General features: G+C 36.6%; 2 protein-coding genes across 10 annotated transcripts in view; one reads left to right on the top strand and one right to left on the bottom strand.

Annotated features, from left to right (window-relative positions):
* camta1a (calmodulin binding transcription activator 1a) overlaps nucleotides 1-14,696 on the top strand; it is a 418,830-nt gene extending 404,134 nt beyond the window's left edge. For 6 of the 9 annotated variants that reach the window (XM_038282727.1, XM_038282722.1, XM_038282726.1 and 3 more), the window contains 9 exons: nucleotides 1,661-2,136; nucleotides 3,657-3,835; nucleotides 5,451-5,694; nucleotides 6,439-6,510; nucleotides 6,600-6,620; nucleotides 6,711-6,910; nucleotides 7,233-7,307; nucleotides 8,837-8,867; nucleotides 10,902-14,696. In XM_038282727.1, the coding sequence (XP_038138655.1) occupies nucleotides 1,661-2,136; nucleotides 3,657-3,835; nucleotides 5,451-5,694; nucleotides 6,439-6,510; nucleotides 6,600-6,620; nucleotides 6,711-6,910; nucleotides 7,233-7,307; nucleotides 8,837-8,867; nucleotides 10,902-10,934 (1,331 nt within the window). In that variant the 3' untranslated portion in view covers nucleotides 10,935-14,696. Of the gene's footprint in view, nucleotides 1-1,660; nucleotides 2,137-3,656; nucleotides 3,836-5,450; nucleotides 5,695-6,438; nucleotides 6,511-6,599; nucleotides 6,621-6,710; nucleotides 6,911-7,232; nucleotides 7,308-8,836; nucleotides 8,891-10,901 lie in introns of all 9 variants that reach the window. The other 3 variants (XM_038282731.1, XM_038282723.1, XM_038282729.1) reach the window with 3 other exon arrangements.
* Nucleotides 14,697-17,030: 2,334 nt separating this feature from the next.
* On the bottom strand, nucleotides 17,031-19,103 carry LOC119782013 (urotensin-2-like). Its single transcript, XM_038282733.1, has 4 exons — nucleotides 18,865-19,103; nucleotides 18,398-18,487; nucleotides 18,204-18,244; nucleotides 17,031-17,471 (listed from the first exon to the last, which is right to left on the bottom strand). Exons 1-4 carry the CDS (start codon nucleotides 18,968-18,970, stop codon nucleotides 17,358-17,360), a joined length of 351 nt encoding a protein of 116 aa, XP_038138661.1. The 5' UTR covers nucleotides 18,971-19,103; the 3' UTR covers nucleotides 17,031-17,357.
* Between the last annotated feature and the right edge of the window lie 2,302 nt (nucleotides 19,104-21,405).

Below are 21,405 nucleotides of genomic sequence, written 5' to 3'. Positions count from 1 at the left end.
TGCCTTGCAGAAGTTCTTTCTGTCCCTATAAACTTCTTTTACATTTATTTTGACACATTACTGCCACAAAAACCAATGTGCTTGTTTGAAATTGAATGTGATTAGGTAGAAATGATAGTGGAGGGAAAGGACAATAAAGAAAAATGTATGCTTTCATTTATCTAAAAAAGTCTTTACATTTTTCATTTTATCCTGCTTTAGCCTCTTTATGTATTGGTTCCATTGCAGCGGTGCGGCTTCACTGGGCCGCCGCAGCAGATCGCAGTAATTATAGTCAGTCAGAGTGGTTCCACCCGGTTTGCAGCTTTGCATATCTGAAGCATCCCAAACACAGCTTTTCTACTTTTTGCCCCTTGCTGCACCAACTCCACATCAATCTAAAGCAGATCAGATTTTTTGGCCAGGAAGTCAGTTAATGAAAAGCAAAGTGAATCTGGTTGATTTCACAAGTAAAAGACTACATGTGCATATTTTGGATCGCATTTTCTGGACTTTTATGTAATAGAAAATTCTGTTCCTACTGTTAATCCGCAATTATAATAAATACAGGCATTATATGAGGGAAAAAATGTAAAACTAAATATTTGAACTCATCTATGATAGATAAAACAAAAGATGATGTAATTAGGTAAGAGCAGGTAGACGTTGGCAGTACTGGCAAAATTAAGCCTTTAGTGGGATGTTGTAATATTTAAAGCCTAAAGGCTTTACTATAGTGCAATGCAGTCCTGATGTGATCTGAGTCCACCAGCGCAAAGTCTGTTAACGTTCCCGGTGGAATAGGGTAACGTTGCATCTTCTTGATTCACTGAATGAGAGAATTGATCCAATGGAACTGGGGATTTAGCCTCCTTAGTACATTCCATATGTGTGCTGAGTTAATCTCAGAAAAAATAAAGCTGAACTGTAAATGGTGCAGAAGTTTGTTACTCACACACCATGTACATCAGAGATAATGTTGCAGGCTTGGGATATGAAGGAATATCATTAATCTCTTTTTAGTCAACTACTGTAACCAAAATGCAAAGAATATGGCAGAACTTCACAGCAAACACTATTAAGTGATAGACCAGCCAAGGAGGGAATAAAAGAGGAAGGGCTCAAGTTAAAGAATGTTTCACAACTCAAAAGGTCTTTAGGGAATACTGTTAAGAAGACACCCATTATTGGAAAGAAGGGTAATTTGTAGTTTGTCAAAAGTCATTGAGGGGACATCAAAAACATGCAGAGAATGTCAATCACTCTCCCCAACAGGAAATCATCATGGATAAACACAATAATGGCAACAGTATGCTGTGGGAATGTTTTATTTTTTCAGGGACAGAGAAGCTGGTCAGAATAGATGTAGAATTAGTTTAATAACAGGGCAAATCAGTTAAAGATAACTTCAGATTATGGTTTCCTTTGGTTGTCAGCAGGATTATAAGTCTAAACAGAAAACTGGAGCTAAAATGTTGTGGTCAGAGCACTTATGTGTTAAAAAGGTCAAACAAAGCCACTCAAAGTCACATTGATATGTACATTTAAGTTTATACAGAGAGGTCAGTGAGAAAAGGTGAAAAACATGCAGAAGTGCTTTTGCAAGACACTGTAGTTTTACTGTAAGTGAAAGATGGTGTCAAAGTGTTCAGCTAATATTATCACTACTCTTTTTTTGCAGATTTAAGAAGGCCAAGATCAGAGCCTTCTAACTGCTACAGCAGTGATGGCCAAAGAGACCTCCCATTAGCTAAGAAACATAAACCCAACCCTGAATTATTTCACAATCGGCCCGACAAGCCCATGTCTGTCCCTCTGAGCCTGGAGCAGCAACAGCTCCATAAACTGTCCTCCATCACAAAGAGTGTGTCCTCAGAAGGCCTGAGTGCAGACAAAGGTCTACCAACAGGAGGCAGCACTGGGACCACCAGATGGACGTCCAGAGAGAACTTCTCCCACAGCAGCCTGGGGAAGAAGGCTGTGGGGATCAGTGGGGGCACCAGTCTAGGAAAAGAGAAACTGGTTAACAGACTACGGCAGCGAGAGCAGCTTGGCATGCTGGTTATGGCGGACAGAGAAATGGCAGATTCAGAACTTCTATCATATCGAGAGGATCTGGAAAACCAGGACTGTCTCACTCAGATGGATAACCTGCAGGTGAGCAGGAAAAGTGTTCAACAATCGTCTTGTGACTGGCTCTAGCACAGCAGGGGCACAATTTTAAGAGATCAGTCAGCTTCAATATAGATTTATATCAGATTTGATTGGCAGCCTTGTACAGCAAATGAAACATCGACAGTGCAAACTATATTTGTTTGTACCCTCAGATAGAAATGGTTGAAAATCCTTCAAATAAACTTCATATTTTAGTGCAGAAGTAAAAAAGTACCCTCCAAGGAAATTAAATTTCAATTTGATTTCTAAGAAAACATGTTAAGATATAATTGTTTTGTCTGGTGGCAAAACTGTTTCTATTCAATATTTTGTGAAACCTCAAGAACATTATTTTGACCGTCCCTCTGATATGTCTTTTTTACCATCCCAAATCTAGCTGGAAAGTTTGTTTCTGAACATTGTAATTTTAGTCTCATCTGACAATAACCTCACGGTTTAAGCTCCAGTAGAGTTTAGCAATCTTTGAAGGTAAGAATTGATATTTTTCCAGGAATGCCTTCCATTTGGGATATAGTTGCTGTCAATGTTTGTTATGGAAACATATTGACCCCCCAGATTCCGCTCTTGTCTTCAGTTCTCCAACTAAGTAAAGATTTTTTTCCCTCCTTTATAATTTTGGTGAGTTTGTATGGTGTCACTAATGAGTGTTTGTCTGGGTTTGTTGGACATGGTTCCATGTTAGTGATATCTAACTTGTTTGTTTGATGAAAGTAAACAGGGCTGCTGCTCTAACACTAAACCCATATCTCCCAGACGTCTGCTGTATTAACAAAGTTAATAATCAGCGCAAGTTTTCAATCTACCAGCAAATCTTTATATGGATACCTTTTTTATAAAGAAAGTTTCTTTATTTAGCCAAGTATAATAAAGGGCAGCATCAAGTTTGCTTTTAAGTTGAAGCTCCCAAGTATGTTTGGCCCTATCTACTATATAACCATTACAAGAGTAAAAATCAAGGTTGGTTTTGTAACATAAAAAAAAATGTAAACTCCTTTTTTCAAATTTAATTCAAATGACTTGTATTTCCAGCAGTTTAAATCATAATTCTTTATACGTGGTGCCAACATATTTGTCAACCTCTTGAAAACACAGTGAAAAGGTGCAGATGTAAATTGATTTGCTGCAAGGATTGTTTACTATCAGAGGTTGAGGCTGTATGCAGAACAGAGCCTTTTATTTGATAGGTGATCTACAACAAAACAGCTTGGCACCCTGTCAGTGACCATCACTGCATAATAAACTGGGCTTATTGATCTTCTTCAACAGCCAAGAAATTCCTTCCAGGCATCCATATCTGTCTAATTACTGCTCCAACAGATGAAGTGCTCAATGAAGTATTTTAGCCTGCAGCAGTTATTGTTATCTTGTGTCCTGCAATAACTCCCTAATATTTGTCTCAAGCCCTTACCATTATAAAAGCAAGCATAAGTAGACTGTATGCAGATATAGTTTTACCACATAGGTGATAACATCAGTCACCTTTGTTTTTCTTAAAACAATAGGTCAATATGATAACTCTGGCAGAGCAGATCATTGAAGCAACACCAGAGAGAATCAAAAGGGAGAACTTCAGCACTGCAGACTCTGGGCCCTTAGACACATCAGCAGTCAGCACCACCATGAACTGGCTAGCCAGCTACCTGGGAGATGTAGAACAGCTGCCAAGCATCATACACCTACGGTAAGGAGGACCATTGGGGAGGGAAGACAGATCTCAACAAAGTTCACACTAAGTTAAACAAGATTTTTTTTTTCTTTTTTGCCGAAACCTGTCATAGGTTTACATACTTCTTACATCCATTGTATAATCAATACAATCTTGTAGATAAGTTAAGACCACCAAAGAATATATGCATTAAATTTTAGATTGTATCTCATCTACCCATCTTGCATGAACAAACTAGTTAAAATTTCAAAAACTAAACAGTCACCATAAAAAAACTGTATTGTTGTTTCACAATTTCTATTGATGTAATTTAAGGAGTTTTTTCCTCTACAACTTAAAGGAAGAAAATCAATGTTAAAGTAAGAGGCAGAATGGGATTAATTGTTTGCCATAGAGAGTAGAGTAAAGTAGAGTGTAGAATGTAGAGTTAGTTTACCTAAGAGGTCATCTTAGAGGTTCTCTATGTCTGCTTTTTTGTCCCACATCAATTTTACAGATTATCAAGCAGAATTTAATTCCTCACAAAGATCAAATCCACGAATAAACAAATTGCTTTTGTATAAATGATGCTTTAATTTAAAGGTGCTATATCAAGATTTTTAAAGCCTTCCAAAAACCGCTATAGGCATTTATATGTTGAAATTTGGGCGTTTTACACAAAGGTGTACTTATTTGTTATGAAACATTAGTTCTTGTGATATTTTCTTCACCCCAAAGAAAGCTGCTTACCTTTCGACAGCCAATTTCATGACATCCCCTCATAGCATTATAGCTTGATATCAATTCACTTATGCCAATTAGATTCTTTTTTATAATGAAAAAAAAAATGTCCAAGACCTCTTGCAGTCTTAACCACATTTTCCTTACTAAGGCATTATCTAAAGCTGAAAAAGGAGTTGTTGTCACTGTGTAGATTTGATGCTAAAAAAAAACACCTTCTCTCAGCTTCTAGCAGAAGTTGGAACAAAGCATTTTGTCGCTTCCTAATCTGAGATAGAACGGTGATGAGCACCGGTTTTTCCGGACAGAGAAATAATGGCTGCTGTTCAGAGATCAGATTATACAAGGATTACTCAGCCCTGTAAACCATGTGTTATTCAACCAAGGTCACGAAAATGTGATCCATGGGATTTCCTTTATTATAAAGTATTTCTGTATTCTTATCATGATAACCCCATCAACTTCCCAAAACAACCTTTGCTCAACAACTTTTTTCAATCGGTTTGTCTGGCATTTTATGTGTGAATTACGTCTTTAAAAAGCCGTCCCAGCATTTCTTTAAACTTGTCTATTTCTGTGACAGTCTATGTATGGTTTCAGATCATCAAATGCAAATAGAAGAAATCTGTGAGGGTGCAAATACTTTTTTCAATGGGCTGGAGTTCTATAGGAAAACATGCAGCAAGCTAAACTGAAACAAAATACTTATTGAATAATTCATGTCTGAGTAATAAGAAAGGTAAAAACAATGAGATCTCAAGCTGGAAACACACAGTATTACATTTAAACTATTATGTTAAGTTTGCAAGAACTTTAATGAATATTTTCATACACTTTTACAAACAGTGATTAACATTTGTAAATAAGAAAATATAAAAAAGATTTTTTTTTTTTTTTACTTTTTGGATAGATCTCTGTACAATGAACCTCTGACACCATCATCTAACCCTAACCTGAGTCCTCGGGGATCTCCGCTTAGAGAGGGTCCATTGGAGAGGTCTGCTGTCCCTTCTCCGTCTGACTGGAGTGAGTTCATCAACGCCTCCAACAGTAAAGTGGAGCGAGACCTGGCCCAGCTGACTCTGTCAGATCCGGAGCAGAGAGAGCTTTACGAGGCTGCCCGATTGGTCCAAACTGCCTTCCGCAAGTACAAGGTACAGTCCTGGTGTTCAGGCCCTGAAAGCTGTCTATTCTGTAGCCCAGACTCAGAGCTACAGGCTAAGGGCTGGTATAACTGGACGGATCTGTTCTTTGGATTATAGGGATGATGGATTCACTTAAATCTGCCTATGGATTGAAGTTCAGCATATGTAATGTGCCTTATTACCTACTTTGTCTTGTGTCCTACTGTTTCTCATCATGGTTTCAATTGATTAATTTTATTCTTAATATTTGTCGAGTTTTCTGTATGTCTACTATTATGACAAAAAAACACAAATATGTCCCTGTGGTTCCAGCATGGGAAGGATGGCTTGAGCAGAGCATGGCCTTGCTTAGGGGAGCTGCACTGACCCCGTATCCCTGCATTACTTAGACACATCTATGAAGCAAATGAGCTCCCACTTTGTCTTTGTCTTCTTTCTCATTGCCCAGTCCCTTCCTGAACTTCTTACCCACCTCTGAGATACTTTCAATAAGTTTAATTATCACAAACTGTTCACTGTCGTCCACAGTTGCCTTTAGCCCATCTGCCAGCTGATTCTGAAGTGGCTCTCTGTTGGGCAGCAGCTCACTTCCTCCACTGTTTGACAGGTGGTCTGTCCACAAAGGGTGCTTCTTTTTCTGAGGCCGATTCATGTGCTAACCCTGACAACACCTCAGCAACCTACAAGTATCCCTTGTGGCCGTCAGGAACTCCTATTGTAACTTTTTATCTGTCCCATTCTACTTCCCAACAGGGACGGCCGCTCCGAGAGCAACAGGAAGTAGCTGCTGCTGTTATACAACGTTGCTACAAGAAATACAAACAGGTAGGTCAACAATAACCACAAAAATAGTTCCCTGCTTTAAGGCATTTATAGAGCAACATTCGAAATGTGTCTTTTTTTCCATTTACAAGCTAACATGGATAGCCCTAAAGGTAAATGTTTTGGTCACGTTCTTGTCCAGCATGAAGTCAAAGCAATTTCATCTAAAACAACATGACATATTGATGTTTTCTTGTTCTCAGTATGCACTTTATAAGAAGATGACGCAGGCCGCCATCCTTATCCAGAGTAAATTTCGCAGCTACCACGAACAGAAGAAGTTCCAGCAGAGCAGGAGGGCGGCTGTGCTAATTCAGCAATACTACCGCAGCTACAAGGAGTTTGGCAAGCTGAAGCCCCATCACCGTGGGGCCGCTGCTGCCCTGGTACAGCACAAACTTAGGTAAACACCGTAGTACAGGGGGTATTTGGACCAAATAATAGGATAAATTACTTCTGGTAGAGACTGCAGGCTGAAGGAGGAACTACTTCATCTTGCTGCATACTGATAAAGTGACAGTTAAATTAGGAGGCTTGTCTGCAGGACTGAAAAATGTTGGTTGTCTTGGGTCATTTATCAAAAAGAAAATCATTAGCAAAATAAGTTGGAGAGATGATTCGTTCTCTGTTGGCCTATTAAATACTTTGTGATTCAGAATACACCCTGTGATTTCTTTTTTTTTGCCGAAGGATAAATTAACTTTAGGGTTTTGGCTGTTTCACAGAGGGAGTCTGCTCACGAAGAGGCAGGATCAGGCTGCCAGGAAGATTATGAGGTTCCTACGACGCTGCCGCCACAGGTAGGTCCAAACACCGAGCCAACACTAACTTACACTCTGCATCAAGTGCCTTTCAAACATATTTATACCACTTGAATCCTTTCGTAGTTTACCAAGCTACAAACATCATCTTCACTGTATTTATTGGGATTTTATCTGATACAAGACTAAGTATCAGAGTCTGTGGAGGGCATTAATGTTCACCCAGAGCAGCCAAGAGACCTGGAGGAGTTGCTGAGATCCAGTTAACAACTGGACAAGTTTTAAAGACAGTGGCAGGTAGACTGTAGATTGTTAAAGGAAAACTATCAGAAGTTAAGTTTATAATTTGCAGCGAGTAATATTGGGACTAAACAAATGAAGAAGCTTTGGTTATTTTTTTACACAAAAATGAAACTAAATTGTCTTCTTGCCATGCTACCTGTGAGATGAGGAACACAATACATTTCCCATCATTCATCATCTTAGTATGGAAAAAAAGGAAATAATTATGAAGCTAAATCAGGAGAAATCCAGGTAGAAAAGTTGATGCAGCAAAATTCCTGAGATGGGGTAGAGGATCACCACAGACATACAGAGAGAAAGGGTGTGGTGGCCTAATGGTTAGGGCATTGTGCATGGGTCCCAGAGGATCTGAGTTCAAACCCCACTCCCATAGACTGCCAGCCTGGGTCCCTGAGCAAGACCCTTTACCCCACACTGCTCAATAGTATATATACACTGGCACAATGGCATCCATTGCTCCCCAAGGGGACAGGTTAAATGCAGAGAGTTAATTTAATTGCTTTGTACTTGTGACAATAACAGCAAAGTTGAATTCTTCTTAAGAGAATCCAATCGAATATTTTGATCTAATTTAGAATCTGACACAAGACTTAAAAGTCTTCATGGTTACTTTCCATTTAACCTGATTGGACAAAAACTCCCCTGTGCATCATGTCATGGCAGTGAATTATGTAAAAAAAAAAAAAAAAAAAACCTATATTTTATATTTTTTTATAAATTCTTGTTTTCATTTCCCACTATACTTCTGAGCTTCTTTGTCTTTATCACTTTAAGTCCCAATAAAAGCATTGAAGTTTGTGGTTTTAAGGTGACAAACTGAAAATGCTTGAAAGAATATGAATTATTTTCCATGCACCAAAAAAAACCCAAAAAAAAACAAAGCATCTTTTTACTGGATCATGCCTTATGAATTAAGTTTGAATTTAAATCATCAATAAGCCACAGTTTGATTAGCTGTACAAAACAGCAGCAAGTACACCCCTGTCTAATATCACTTAACTTTCAATCATTTCCTACTTTGGTGATATTGCACAGTGGCGTTCCTTCACCCACTGTATGCTGCTCTAACCGGATAATGTTATCCATCTCTTTGTTCTGTTGCTTAGCGTGTTAGATTTAGTATTTCTTTATCCTCTTGAGAACAATAATAGGAAATACCCCCAGCCCTAAGCTCCACCTCCCGCCCTCAGCTGTCCTCGCCCCTCCTTCACAGTGCTTACTGTGTGCTAATAGCTGTCTGGTATTGTTTTGCTGTTTATGCCAAGCCCCTTGATGGACCATAGACTGTTCAAGCGGGTGAGTGCAGCCTCAGCAACTCAGTTCGTGACTCCCTTCCTCTCTTGCTCTTTGTCTCTGTCTCTCTCTATCTATCTCTCACCTGTTTATTCTGTAAAACCTTTTCTTCCTAAACATCTGTTATGTTTTACTCTCGCTCTTTAATAAAACTCTTATCTCCCTCTGAAGTTTTTTCTTGGGAAGTCTACCCTTTTTATCCTCTCTTATGGTCTTTTCTCTCCCTCCCAGTCTTTTCCATTTCCCATCACTTTTGCTTGATGCTTGCTTGCATGAAGGCTGCCGACTGGAGCCACAGGTGGACTGAGAGGCTCAGACATAGATCAGAGCCTTCCCTAACTAACAAAATGCTTATGAATGACAATGTCACTGCAACACCTACCAGAGACTTGCCTTATGCTCTTTTTTTCTGTCTTTCTCTCCTCAAAAATTTGCACTTTCTTATTTGTTTGTTTTCTTTTCTTTTTTAATTTAGCTTTCTGTGTTTTTGCAAATTGCAAGTTTTACGTTACAGGAAGCCTTTTCTTAAATCTGTTTTATCCTTCTGCATGTCAAGTGGTGACAACTATAGGTCTTGCATTTCTACTTTTAGGCATGCTATGAACCTGCTGTTTCTCTAGTAGTCCTCTCTCTGGCTGGCTGGCTGACTGACTGACTGTATGCTCTGTTTGAAGCCACTCGACTGACTGCGAGGGGAACTGTTACCCCTTCAATTTCTGCTTTCTGTCAAGCAGTTCATTGAAATTTATCAAAATTAAGACAGCTCCATTATAAGGTACTCTTTATAAAGTATAATAAAAGGGGTTGGAGAATAAACATCACATGTTTCAAGGATTTCACAAACAAAATCCCATTTTCTGTTGGTGTGCGAGCTCACATTTCTTCAGTGTATTGTGGCATTTATCTTTTGTTAAGAATAATAAAGCAGGGTAGACTCTATTAGCTTTTATTGAGAGGTACAGGTGCATTTGTTATTTATCTTAGGTTGAATGTGTTTTGCTTGTGCACTCAGAAAACTTTCTTCATATCCCTTTAGTTTTTTTTTGTAACAGTCTGTATTTTTTTTGACTTTTTTGATGGACTAACATAAAGTAGTGGCTTAAAGACAGTGATAAATGGTTCACATTTTTCACACACAAAAAAAACCCCCACAAATGATTATTGTATGCATTTACATTCATGCCCCTTTACTCTGGTACAGCTAATTAAAAACCAGTGCAATTGTCTGTCGCCTAAGTGAAAACCTTTCTTTTTTTAGATAGTCTGCTAGTGTGTCATTTAATTACTATAAATACAGACACTCTGTGAAGGTCTCAGAGGTAATTTTTGTTTAGAATAATAGTAAACAAAAAGCATGATAAAGAACAATGAAAACAATAGAGATGCTTAAAAGTGATGGGGAAGACAGGTAGAGTTAAATACACTGAAATCCCTGAAGAAAAGTTGTTAGTAGCTTAAAAACATTTGATTCTAGAGTTTTACCCCTTCCAGGAGAGCAGTGACCCAACATAACACAGTTGAATTCTAATGGTTTGAATAAAACTACAGTAACACTTTCAGCATAATACTGTATCTTAATCCAGTTCAAATCCAATAGTACAAATGCTGCTGTTTAGAGATGCTTCTTGTGTTTTCAGTCACATTAGATCCCAGTTATAAACGTGAAACTTTACAATTTAAGAAAGAATTAAAAGAGGTATAGAATATGTTTGTTTTTTTCTTTAAAATAATTATAGCAATAGGCTGCATTTACAAAATAACAAGAATGATTGCAAGAAGAAGAGTGGTCAACTGACGTTTAAAGACAGCTTACGTTCTTGGTTATGTTTTAGTTCAAACGTTAGTTTAGCAATGATCTTTACTTTTTAAGGGTTTGCTGGTTTTCTTTCCCCTGAAAGAAAGTATCTCCTGATGACCTGAGCTTCTGTTTTTTTCAGTTACAAGTCAGGTGTTTGACTTACCTATGGATGTCTACTGATTATTTTCTCTCTATTTACCTCTTACATTAATTTATCGTAATCCCTCTCTGTGTTCCAGGGTGAAAGAATTGAAAAAGGCCAGGGAACATGAGACGCCTCAGAAGAGCTCCCTTGCGATGTGACATCACTCCCCCTGCTTCCTCTTTTCTTTTTTGTTTGTACCTGAGACATTTTACAAGAGAACAGAACAAGAAAAGGAAAAAAAAGAAAAACATCAGTTCAAGCACTGCTGTTATTATTACTACTAAAGCAGTGTTACAGGTTCGACTACTATTACATTGTACAACAGCAATTTTTCTTTTTCAACATGTGTATTCTTTCCACTGACTTGGGGACTTCTGCAGAATTATAAACTGAAAGAACAGGGGCAACGGGTGCAGAACATTGGCTTCATGGCATTTTTTGCACTTTTCCATGGACTGGTTTTCTGTGTTTTGTTTTGTTTTTTTAAGCTAGGAAGAAGTTTTGGACAGCGATGAGAGATGACGGAGGACAGGTGGTCGGTCAAACAAGAGGACCTCAAAAGATGAAAGTTAGGGCTGTTGCAGGAAATCTTAAAGGACAAGGAGACCATGCAGAAACACTCTGGGCTCTTACTGTATTTCATCTTATTTTTTTAGTTTTTTTATGGCCACACATCACTAAAAGACAGATTTTTTTTACCATACTGACATGTCTATTTTAACCCACTGCTGGCGATTTAACAATATCCGTTATAGCTTAGCGTTCTTTCCAGTCCTGCTTTACTCTACCCGTCCAGTCTGCCCATCCGGGTGGAGCTACAATTGAATGTAGTGGGGTTTAAACATTCATACTGAAGATGATTGGGGATTAAAAACATTTTCTTTTAAAAAGATACTATGCTTTATTGTATATATATAGTCCCTTTATTACTTGAATTTGTTTCATATTGTCCAATGTATTCCTTCCATCATGTCTAATGTATTGGTGAGCTGTATCTTCAGGCTATATGTTGTTAAAACCTACCAAGAAAAAAATGCATGACTTCTAGACAAAAAAAGTCTTTGCTTGTGTGATTATAGTCTAGTCTTTTGGTCTTTCTTCTGTTTATCCTTTTTTTTCTACCCTCATAAGAGCCATTCTTATTTCTGCAATTAATCTCTATGTTCTCCCAGGTAACTTGTTTGTTTCATGTTTGTCTCTCTACATGAGGAAAGCACCTCCTTATTCTGTGTTGTAACCCGTTTGGCCATGCAGGTTATCATTGTTCTTTTAAGTTGAACTCCGGAGCCTCTGCAGGCTTTAGAGGGGAAGATCACATACATTGCCTTGACATCTTAGAGATTCCCTGTGGGGTCCCTAAGTTTGTCCCAAAATAGGGGTTTGACAAATCCATATTGTTTGACAATTGAGTGATTTTCTGTATATAAAAGAAGGCTGCAAGTATGTAGGGGGAAAAATAAACATGTTCCCTTACAGGGATTGTATTTTAGAAATATATTATTTTATTCATTAAAAATGGGTCAAAAACAGGTACAAGACAAAAACAGAATATTTGTATAGTTTTGTTTGAATGCTGAAGAAGTATGGTTCTATTGTTTGTATATAGTGTAAATATCTGGGATAAAGATGAGCTAAGTGCATGAAAATTATGAACAGAGCTAAAAGGGGGGAGGAAACTAAAGCAGTAGTGGCTATGCTCTGTAAAATTAAAAACTATTTCACTATTAGAGTATTTTAATTTATTTTGATTGTTCCGGAGACAAACATTTTGCTAAAGCATGATATTATTGCATATGAAAAAGTAAAAAAAAAATAATGTATTTAGTGTTAGGAGAGGTCTTTAAAAGTTATCTTAAACCCACTATAGTTACTTTCATTTTTTTTTCATAATCTGTTAAGTTTAGGCTCCCAAGAAACTTTTGCCAACGGTGCCAAGGTTTACGATTGCTATGAAGCTTAAGAATTTATTTAAGTTCATTTTTGCAGAACAGATAATCATACAGTGAAATACACTCTAAGGAATGAAAACCATAATATCACAACTGGCTGAGGATTGAAGAAACAAGAACTTGCAAAGGGACTCATTTTCAAACGGAGGGCCTTTTAGTTTAGTAAGTTTAATGCGTTTCTGCCATCTGTATATGTAGAGCATTTGTTCATCTCCTAATATACCATATCAAATACGTATGTACTTCATTTTCATCAGTTAAAAAAAGAATGTGATGATTATTGCGGTATCGTGTTCGAACTTAAAGATTGTAAATGGAAGCCTTGCTTATTTTGATCCCAAAAACCAATCCTCGCGGTATTGCTCCCTATCACTCAACCAGATAGAATTCATCATCTCACCTGTGCAAGCTGGTCCACCAAGCCTTGATTCACAACTCGTAGATTGACATTCATCAAATTATGGCAGTATTTATTAGGATTGACATGATGCATAGCATGTGTGTAAAAGATTTTTTTTTTTTCCAGTAATGTTTGGCAAAATCATATCTGGTATTCTGCAGTGTGATTTTGGTCTCTGTGATGTTAAAAATAAATTGGGACCATGATGAATATAATTTCCGATGTTCAATATTATGCACATTGTGCCGAATTGAATGCTGAAACAGAATCAAAAGTCAATTTGAGTTCATATTTGCCCATTCTTTCAGATTCAGGCCAGAGCTCCATCTAGGAAATCTTAAGAAAAGGCATCCAGTCTTTTTACTGTACTGTACTTTCAGTGATGTGTAAGGTTGTTTTTGTGCAAGTCATACAATTTGTTAATCAGGTAAAGAAATTCTTTTTGTTCTTCTCATTATACTGTACTAATATTCTTACAGAGGGTTTTAAGAAGATTTTAACCAGGACTGACTGCTTTATTTGAAAGAAAAGATTGTTTAACAATCCTTAGTCCAAAAATAAAGAGAATCGATTCAAGGTCTATTTAAGCTTTTATGCATGTAGAAGTCAGCAGGTTTCTGTTTGAAATTCCATAAATTTATTCAATATTCCTGTAGGTCTCTTGGAGGCCCATGATTATTTGAAGCCTTGAAAAAACCTATCAGAGTGAAATTACAGTTCCTCCCTTTTTGATCACTGCCCTCATTGTGCCATTTTTTATACTTAGCTGTGCTCAAATTATTCATACCAGTGACAGATTAGGTGAAAAGTAATCTTCTAGGTTTTAATAACATGCTTCTTATAACTGGAAGTAATAAATCATCAGGCAACCAGTAAAACATGCAAAAAGCTGATCCGCTGTAATATGATCTATCTGATATTCAAAATAAAGAGTAATCAACTAACCTAACAGTTTGTGGGAGGAATTTGGAGTATCAGGAGAGAATCCATGCATGCTTGGGCTAAAGATGCAGATAACATCCAGAAAATCCCAAACCTATAGCTAAAAGCGCCCTTATATTGCTGCAGTATAACATTGCTAACAAGCTTGGCATTGCATGGGCAGCCTACACTTAAAACACTGTAAGATGCTACGAATTATTTTTAATATTACCCTACTTGATAAATTTATACAATGGGATCATTTCAACGGGAACATCTCAATCTTTTTTTTGTTTTACCTTTCTGCAAATCGTGGCCTTTGCTAAAAGACAAAGGTAGCCAAAATGTTACAGAAGTCCTTTACTTTAGGTTAATTCGATTACCTAGAACCCATATCGTATGTTATTTCAAGGTTACAAGGATTCAGACCCAGGTGTTCGATCTTGTTTTACTCATGATGTCAGATTTTGTTGTTTTTCAGTTGAATGTTACTGGATATGAGTCACGTTAGAGGTGGGAAAAGATTAGAAATTATATAGCATGGTCAAAATCTTTCACGTCACTCCACCCTGACATTTTAACTGGTTTGTAAAATGTATGATCCACTGTATAAAAAAAATATATATATATATTAAAAAAGACACAACAAAAACACTAGAGTTGAATGACCGGTGGTGAATGGTACATGAATGTGTTTTTCTGAATGCACACCTGCAAAATAAACTGTTGAAGGTGCTCATTTAATACTAGGGCAGCACTGGAAGATCCCATACATGTCCATGAAAAGTCAATAAGCTAAAATGACTGTAAAATATTGTGTGTAAATTATAGCAGTTGTGTATCTTACACTGGACAATATCAAAACAACATGGGGTGCTTAGAAAAAAAGGAACTTTTGGGTGCCTATTGGCTGCTGTCTAATTCTTATTTCATGAAATAGTTCTGCCAGAAAGTGTACTCTGTATCCAAACATGTGAAAATTCAGCCAAGTGCCACAGAAAACCTGATTTTCATTTATTTATATATTTATTTAAGTATGTATTTATTTTTTATTTATTTTTTTAGGATAGGTAGATAGCTAGATATCTTTGATTTTATGTCCTGGATGGACTGGATGTTGTATTTTTATTTTCCAAGTCACCTGGTGCGTTTACCTTATTTGCAGTGTTTATGTAGAAAGTGCCTATTCATGTCCTCTTAACACCAGTTGCAGAATGCAATCAGTGTACCTGAGGGAGTATGTGACACAATCACCAACATTGTACCATTACACTCACTCCCCTGCACATTAGAATTAGAGCTCTCCAGCCTGTCCATGCTATTTCTTTATTTTCATTTTCCCTGCTTCTTCCATTTTCTACTGTAACAGCTTGACTTTTTTAGCTTCACCATGATCAGGGTTTGCTGCCTTGCGCTCATCATCTAGCTTGTGGTTAGAATGCATAGCCAATGCTATGTTTGGGGACAAAGTGGGAGATGGATTTTTAATGTTTGCATGGTAAACTAGTTAACTGGGTGACAGAGCTGTAACTATAGCATGCTTATTTTTTTTGGACTGATGGTCAGATAGACTTGTTGGAGACATGATGTTTGCAAAACAGTTAGCAGCTGGTTTAGAGCATCACAGAAGGGAGACTGTGACTGAAGGAGGGGGGAACCTGCAAATTAAGGCAATGATCAGTACTCTGTAGCTACTGATGTTTTTGTGAGCTTGAGGACACAGTTATATTTCACAACAAGTTTCTTAAATGTTTCCTTTGCTTTTTATTCTTCATTTTTACTGAGTCAGTGTACCACCAAATTCACTTTTAGGATAAATGGAAACGTAAGCATTTAGTGTTGGTTAACCTCCCTTTTGTATTTTACTCAGGGTGCCAAAATGGGGAGGAGGAAACATAGCAGGACATATGTTTTACATCAGAAGAAGCTGAAAAAAACTAAATAAAGTAAATGGAAATAATGATTTCCTTAAAAAAAAATCCTGAAAGTGAATTAATCAAATGAATTTCCTCTCAGTGACCTTAAATAGGTGGAAACCTGAAATAGAGTCTATTCGTATGCGGCTCTTTGAATTGAATGATTTGTTTTCTTAAAAAGATGCATTCTTCTTTATGTCTTTCATTTATATAAGCGCAAAATCTAGAGGGTATTAAATAATTAAAGTCATACAATGACAACTGCAACTATAAATCTTGTTTTTACTGCCATTTCTCAGTGAGACAATAGGCACACTTGTTTAACATTTATCAGTTTTAAGATGTTCTGCGAATTGACCTGAGAATCTGCCTTTCCTCCTCTTCTTTTTTTCCAAAGCACCCAAACCACAGAAAGGTAGGCACATTGGGGCAACAGAACAGAAACCACTTTTGCAGAATGATCCACGTGTAGAAATGGAGCAATAAAGATACTAATTTGTGGAGCCCTACAGGCCTAGCAAAGTTTAAAATGACGGGGACACGTGTTGTTAACTTACTCTTTATGCAAATGCCAGTATTGCAAGACAAGCATTCAGTAGTTTATTGACAGCAATTATATGGCACCCTTTACGGAATTGCACGTTTTCATCAATTTCAAACTGAAGAGAAGAAAAAAAGGCCCTGCTTTGATAGAAAGTCTTGGGTCTTCGACACTTTGCATGTGAACTAGTGTTAGATCTCTTTTCCTCTCCTCTATAGCTGTCTTTCTCTCTGTCTTTCCCTGTTATGTGATCCAAGTTTTCTCTGCTCCCCACCCTTAAAAAATGTCCATCTGCTCTCAGTTCTCCTAATGTGTTACGCTTTCCTCCTTTTTCTCCCCTTTTCTTGTTTGTAAGTTTTATTTTTGTAATTGTGCATGTACAAGCGTCACTGACTCAATGGATATGTTTAAAAAAATGAGATTTCTGCTGCTGAAGCCATGCAAAACATTTTGAATTGCCCTTAAAATATGGAAGATGTTTTCTGAATGCTTTATATTCTTTCTGCTGTAAAATAATAAAAAAAAGGAAAAAATGAAGAAAACTTGAGATCCTATTTTCCTATCCGTTTTTGCTTCGTCCTTCACTTTTATTGTCATTTTCCCAAAGTGTTACACAACAACAAACAGTCATGTTTACTTTTTTTTTTATTCTTTATAACATTTGATTTTTACATCTAAAATTATGTTTTAATATGTACAGTTTAAAAGTTTAGAAGTAAATCCTCCAGTAAATTAATTGAAAAGCTTAGATTGGCTAAATTAAAGTGTAAGTGTGATAGCTGAAAGTCAACTGTAATGCATGCATGGTGCTATATGTTAGCTTCTAGACACAGTACTTCCAGAAACACTCAGAATTTCCATTTCTCTTCCTGAACTGCTTCCGGATGCTCAGCAGATGGCTGTAAGGTTTCAAAAGACTTTGTTTGTCCAGTAAGACCTGAAAGCAAGAAAATAATAGTTTTATACCAATAGTACCATGCCTAATTTATGGACGTATCACAGTTTTCATTCACAATTACAACATAATGGGTTGTATTTATACCTAATATTTATCACTTATCCATCAGGAATGTCCATATATTATACAGAGATTTCATGTGATAGATAAAGACATAATGATGCAGACTAGTAAGGGGCACAGAAAAGGATAAGTGCTTTAAAAATTTTTGCTAGAATAACATTTCCAAACGTGTGGCTCGTATTTGCATTCGTGCCCCTCTAATACTTAACCAAAACAATTGCCTTTAGTAGATTCCTTCTATGTTAGTTTCAACATAAGTTTTAGTCAAATTTAAACTTGAAAGGTATGTTTTCAATTGACAAAATGTACAATGTTCTTCTAATCTAACGCATGATCCCAACGAGGAGTGATGGTGGTGGAGCACCATGATTAGAGAATGTTTTTTTAAGGATCAAAGTGTAGACCTTTGTTTGACTGGCCAAATCCATGCGTCTATTCTAACTGAGTAACTCTGAAATTTGGCACAGGGAAGAAGGGAAATCTACAAATTTTGGGTTGACCCAATATTTCTATGTATCGTGTATCATTTTCCTTTCACCTTATATTATTGCACTTTTTGTTGGTCTGCCAAAAAAAAAAATCAGAGCAAAATGCAATTTAGCTGATAATTTTTTAGTATTTTTGGAATAAATGTTTAAAATTACGCACCTCTCTTTTGAGACCTCTTGGCAGCAGACTCGTCCTGATACCTGAGGAATAGAATCGTAACTGATTTAAAACTACTCAAGTTATCCAAAGCCTTGTAATTATAATTATCTTGCCAGACATATTTTTCTTTAAAGGAAATGTTTAGATTTTCACATTTCTGCATCTCTTATACAAGTTTTAAAAGCACTCCTTACCATCTCTGGTAAGTTCCCCGGATAAAAAACTGGAATACGTTTGCTCAGGAAGAGAGTCGTCATCCAACGTGCCGATAACTCGATCCTCCACTGATGCAGAAGCCAAAAAAATATGTATTATTTAATAATAATTAAAGGAAACATCAAACAAGAGGCTTAAATATATTAAAAAATATAATTTTCACAAACTATTACATTGACCTCTAACCAACAGACATTTAACTACATTAGTAGAAAGACCCACATTTATCACCAGCTAGTAGAACCTCTGTATGAACTTTAGCAGAAAAATCACTGCTGAGCATTGCAGCACTCAGGTAATTACTCTATGGCTCCAGGTTAAGACTGTGCTATCATTAATCTCTAGAAATTAAATTGTATGACTGAAAGGACTAATTACCGATATCCTAATTGATGGATTATTTTTCGTAAAAACTCTAATAGAGATAATATTCTCTTCTTCTTACCTGGTACTGAATAGGGTATTTCAGCAGATTCTGTGATGGGATGGGCCAGCAGGCGGCCAGAGGCAACAAGCACAATGGCCCAGGAGAAGAGATGGCTCCGCTTCATCACTGTCAGATGCTGTTGTGAGGAGTAGTTCTGATTTGCACGAAGGTCCTGTGGTGAAGACTTCTAAAAGCTCAGCGGCCCCAGCTGTTTTATGTACTTCGAGTTGGAGTCCACTTTGAGACGTGCACGCCTTTTTTTTATTGAAACAGCCATCAGCAGTAGGCAGAGTAGCCGAGTCCCATCCATTGTCGATGCTGTAAATCAGCAGGGAGAATCTGGTGAATTACGGGCTTAATAAAAAGACATTGCACTGGCCTGTGTTCCAAGGCACCAGTTCTTTTTTTAGCAGCTCTTTGGTTTGATTAACCAATTTTCCAGAGTTTATAAATGTTATTAAAGCAAGATGGTAGACTGTCACGTCAACAACATTGGAGGGCAGCAGGTGGCATACAAACAGTGCAGACCAATCACTTCTATTTTTATGCTGCCACTTTGTTAAATTCTCAGGTCATGTAACTTGTCTTCGCCTAAATCTTATTGCATACAAAGCAGAGAGAGATTCTAATAAACCAAAGTAATGACTTCATCAGAGGTTCAGGGCAGGCTTAAATGATCATAAGCCTTTTTCTATGAGCTGTCTGACATTTGAAATCAATTTAAAGCAGCAGGAAATTTTTCACAGGTCACTGAATTAAATTGATTGATCGACAAAATGTAGATCCTCGGTAAGGCAGGGTGATGTTCTGCTCGCTCTGTGCTTCCCCCTCCTCTTAGTCATGCAACAAACCAAATTTTATGAGTCCATCCAATATGGCTGCATCGTGTAATAGAAGCTTTATTAGTGATCAGAAATCTGAAAAGCAGCTATTTAAAAGTTACATTTCCCACCTGTGCTTGAAATATTTATCAGCGACACAAATTACGCCTTTGAACTCCCATATAATAATGTGTAACTATGGAAAGTTACACATCAGTTGTGCTATAATTACTGTTCGCTGGTTAAATGTCAACTCTCACAAAAAACATCTCACTCATACAATCTACTGTTTATCGAAAAAAAAACCTCAATGTTCTTAAATCCTTTAAATTAAATAATATAAATAAAGCTCTACTTTTTGATTTCTCAGTTTTAGTTGCAATAATTTAGATTTATCTTAAAACTGTTGATATATGAAGCTTGATCCTGTGCAAAACAGTTTACTAATGAATAATAAATGTAGAAGGAGCTGAAAGAGAAAATGATTAAAATGATACTATGAAGGCAGCCATGTGTAAGACATGTTTTTTTTTATAAAGGTGCAAGAAAATCCCAAGTGATTTATATGAAAAAAGAAAAAAAAACATGCCTTCAATGATAGGGTTGTCCTTGTTTGTTTGTTGCTTTTTTGTATCTATCTTATATTTTGTGCCTGTCTATTTTGGTATCAGACACTCTTTCTGAGGCAAATAAATTAAGTTGCTGTGGCACTGTTAGGGCAGGTTGATTTGATGACTTAAGAAAGATTTAATTAAAATTCATACATGAAAAACACCTTACTAGACCACCTTAATTTCCTCAATTTCTTGTTCAAACTATGTATTGCCTGAAGTGAACCATGCACAAAAAATGGAAAAAGACAAGGTCTAATAATGAGTTCCATGACTGAAATTATGACATTCACTTTCACTTTCAGCATAGATAGATAAAATATTATAGCTGCTGAAGATAACATGTATAGTATAGCTAGTTATCTTTAAGTAGTAAAAATATGCAGGTATTATACTTCTGAAGGTATGAAAAATTCTAGAAAATGAGAACCATTTTCCATTTTGACTGCAGGTTATCACAAAAATAGACAGAAACAATGGTTAAAATCACAAGATAGAAATAATTTTTTTCCTATAAAAAATTAATTGTTTTTGACAACTGCTTGCAAATACTTTTATAATTATTGTGCCCCTCCAATGTGGTTAAAAATCCATAGCCCTCTAAGCATATTACAAATTAAAGTTTAGCCTGCGATAGAATGCTTTCACAGCAATACAACAGAAGGATAACATTTATTCCAGTTTAACAAATAAATTCTGCATAGAAAAAACCCACAGGAAGGTTTGACAGATTTCTAAAGAAAGATTTTCTTTTTATATATAATTATTAATCAAGGCTTTTCCCTTTCTTTTCTTTTTTCTTTTTTTTTTGTTCGTCGGTATCACAATGGAATAGGATCAAATTTCCATCAAAAATTAGATGTTAAATGGGAAATAATACTGTATGGTTAGATTTGACAACACAACCTAAAATGATCTCAGTGTACTAGTTAAATCACAACTTTTGGTATTTGCTTACATTTGGTATTGAACACCAGGACAATTTTATCATTTATCGTATGTATTTAAATGTATTCATATGGATTATCATATGTATTTATTCATGTATTTTTCCATTTGCAGACTTAATTATCTGTTGAACTCAAAAGCTTGTTGAATGTAACCACCAGAGGGCGACATTTTATTTA

The sequence above is a fragment of the Cyprinodon tularosa genome, unplaced genomic scaffold (genome assembly GCF_016077235.1).
Source record: "Cyprinodon tularosa strain WSP-4 unplaced genomic scaffold, ASM1607723v1 ctg187, whole genome shotgun sequence".
In the NCBI taxonomy this organism is placed as follows: domain Eukaryota; kingdom Metazoa; phylum Chordata; class Actinopteri; order Cyprinodontiformes; family Cyprinodontidae; genus Cyprinodon; species Cyprinodon tularosa.
The sequence above is the reverse complement of the archived record's forward strand: the minus strand, read 5'-3'. Positions and strand labels throughout refer to the sequence as shown.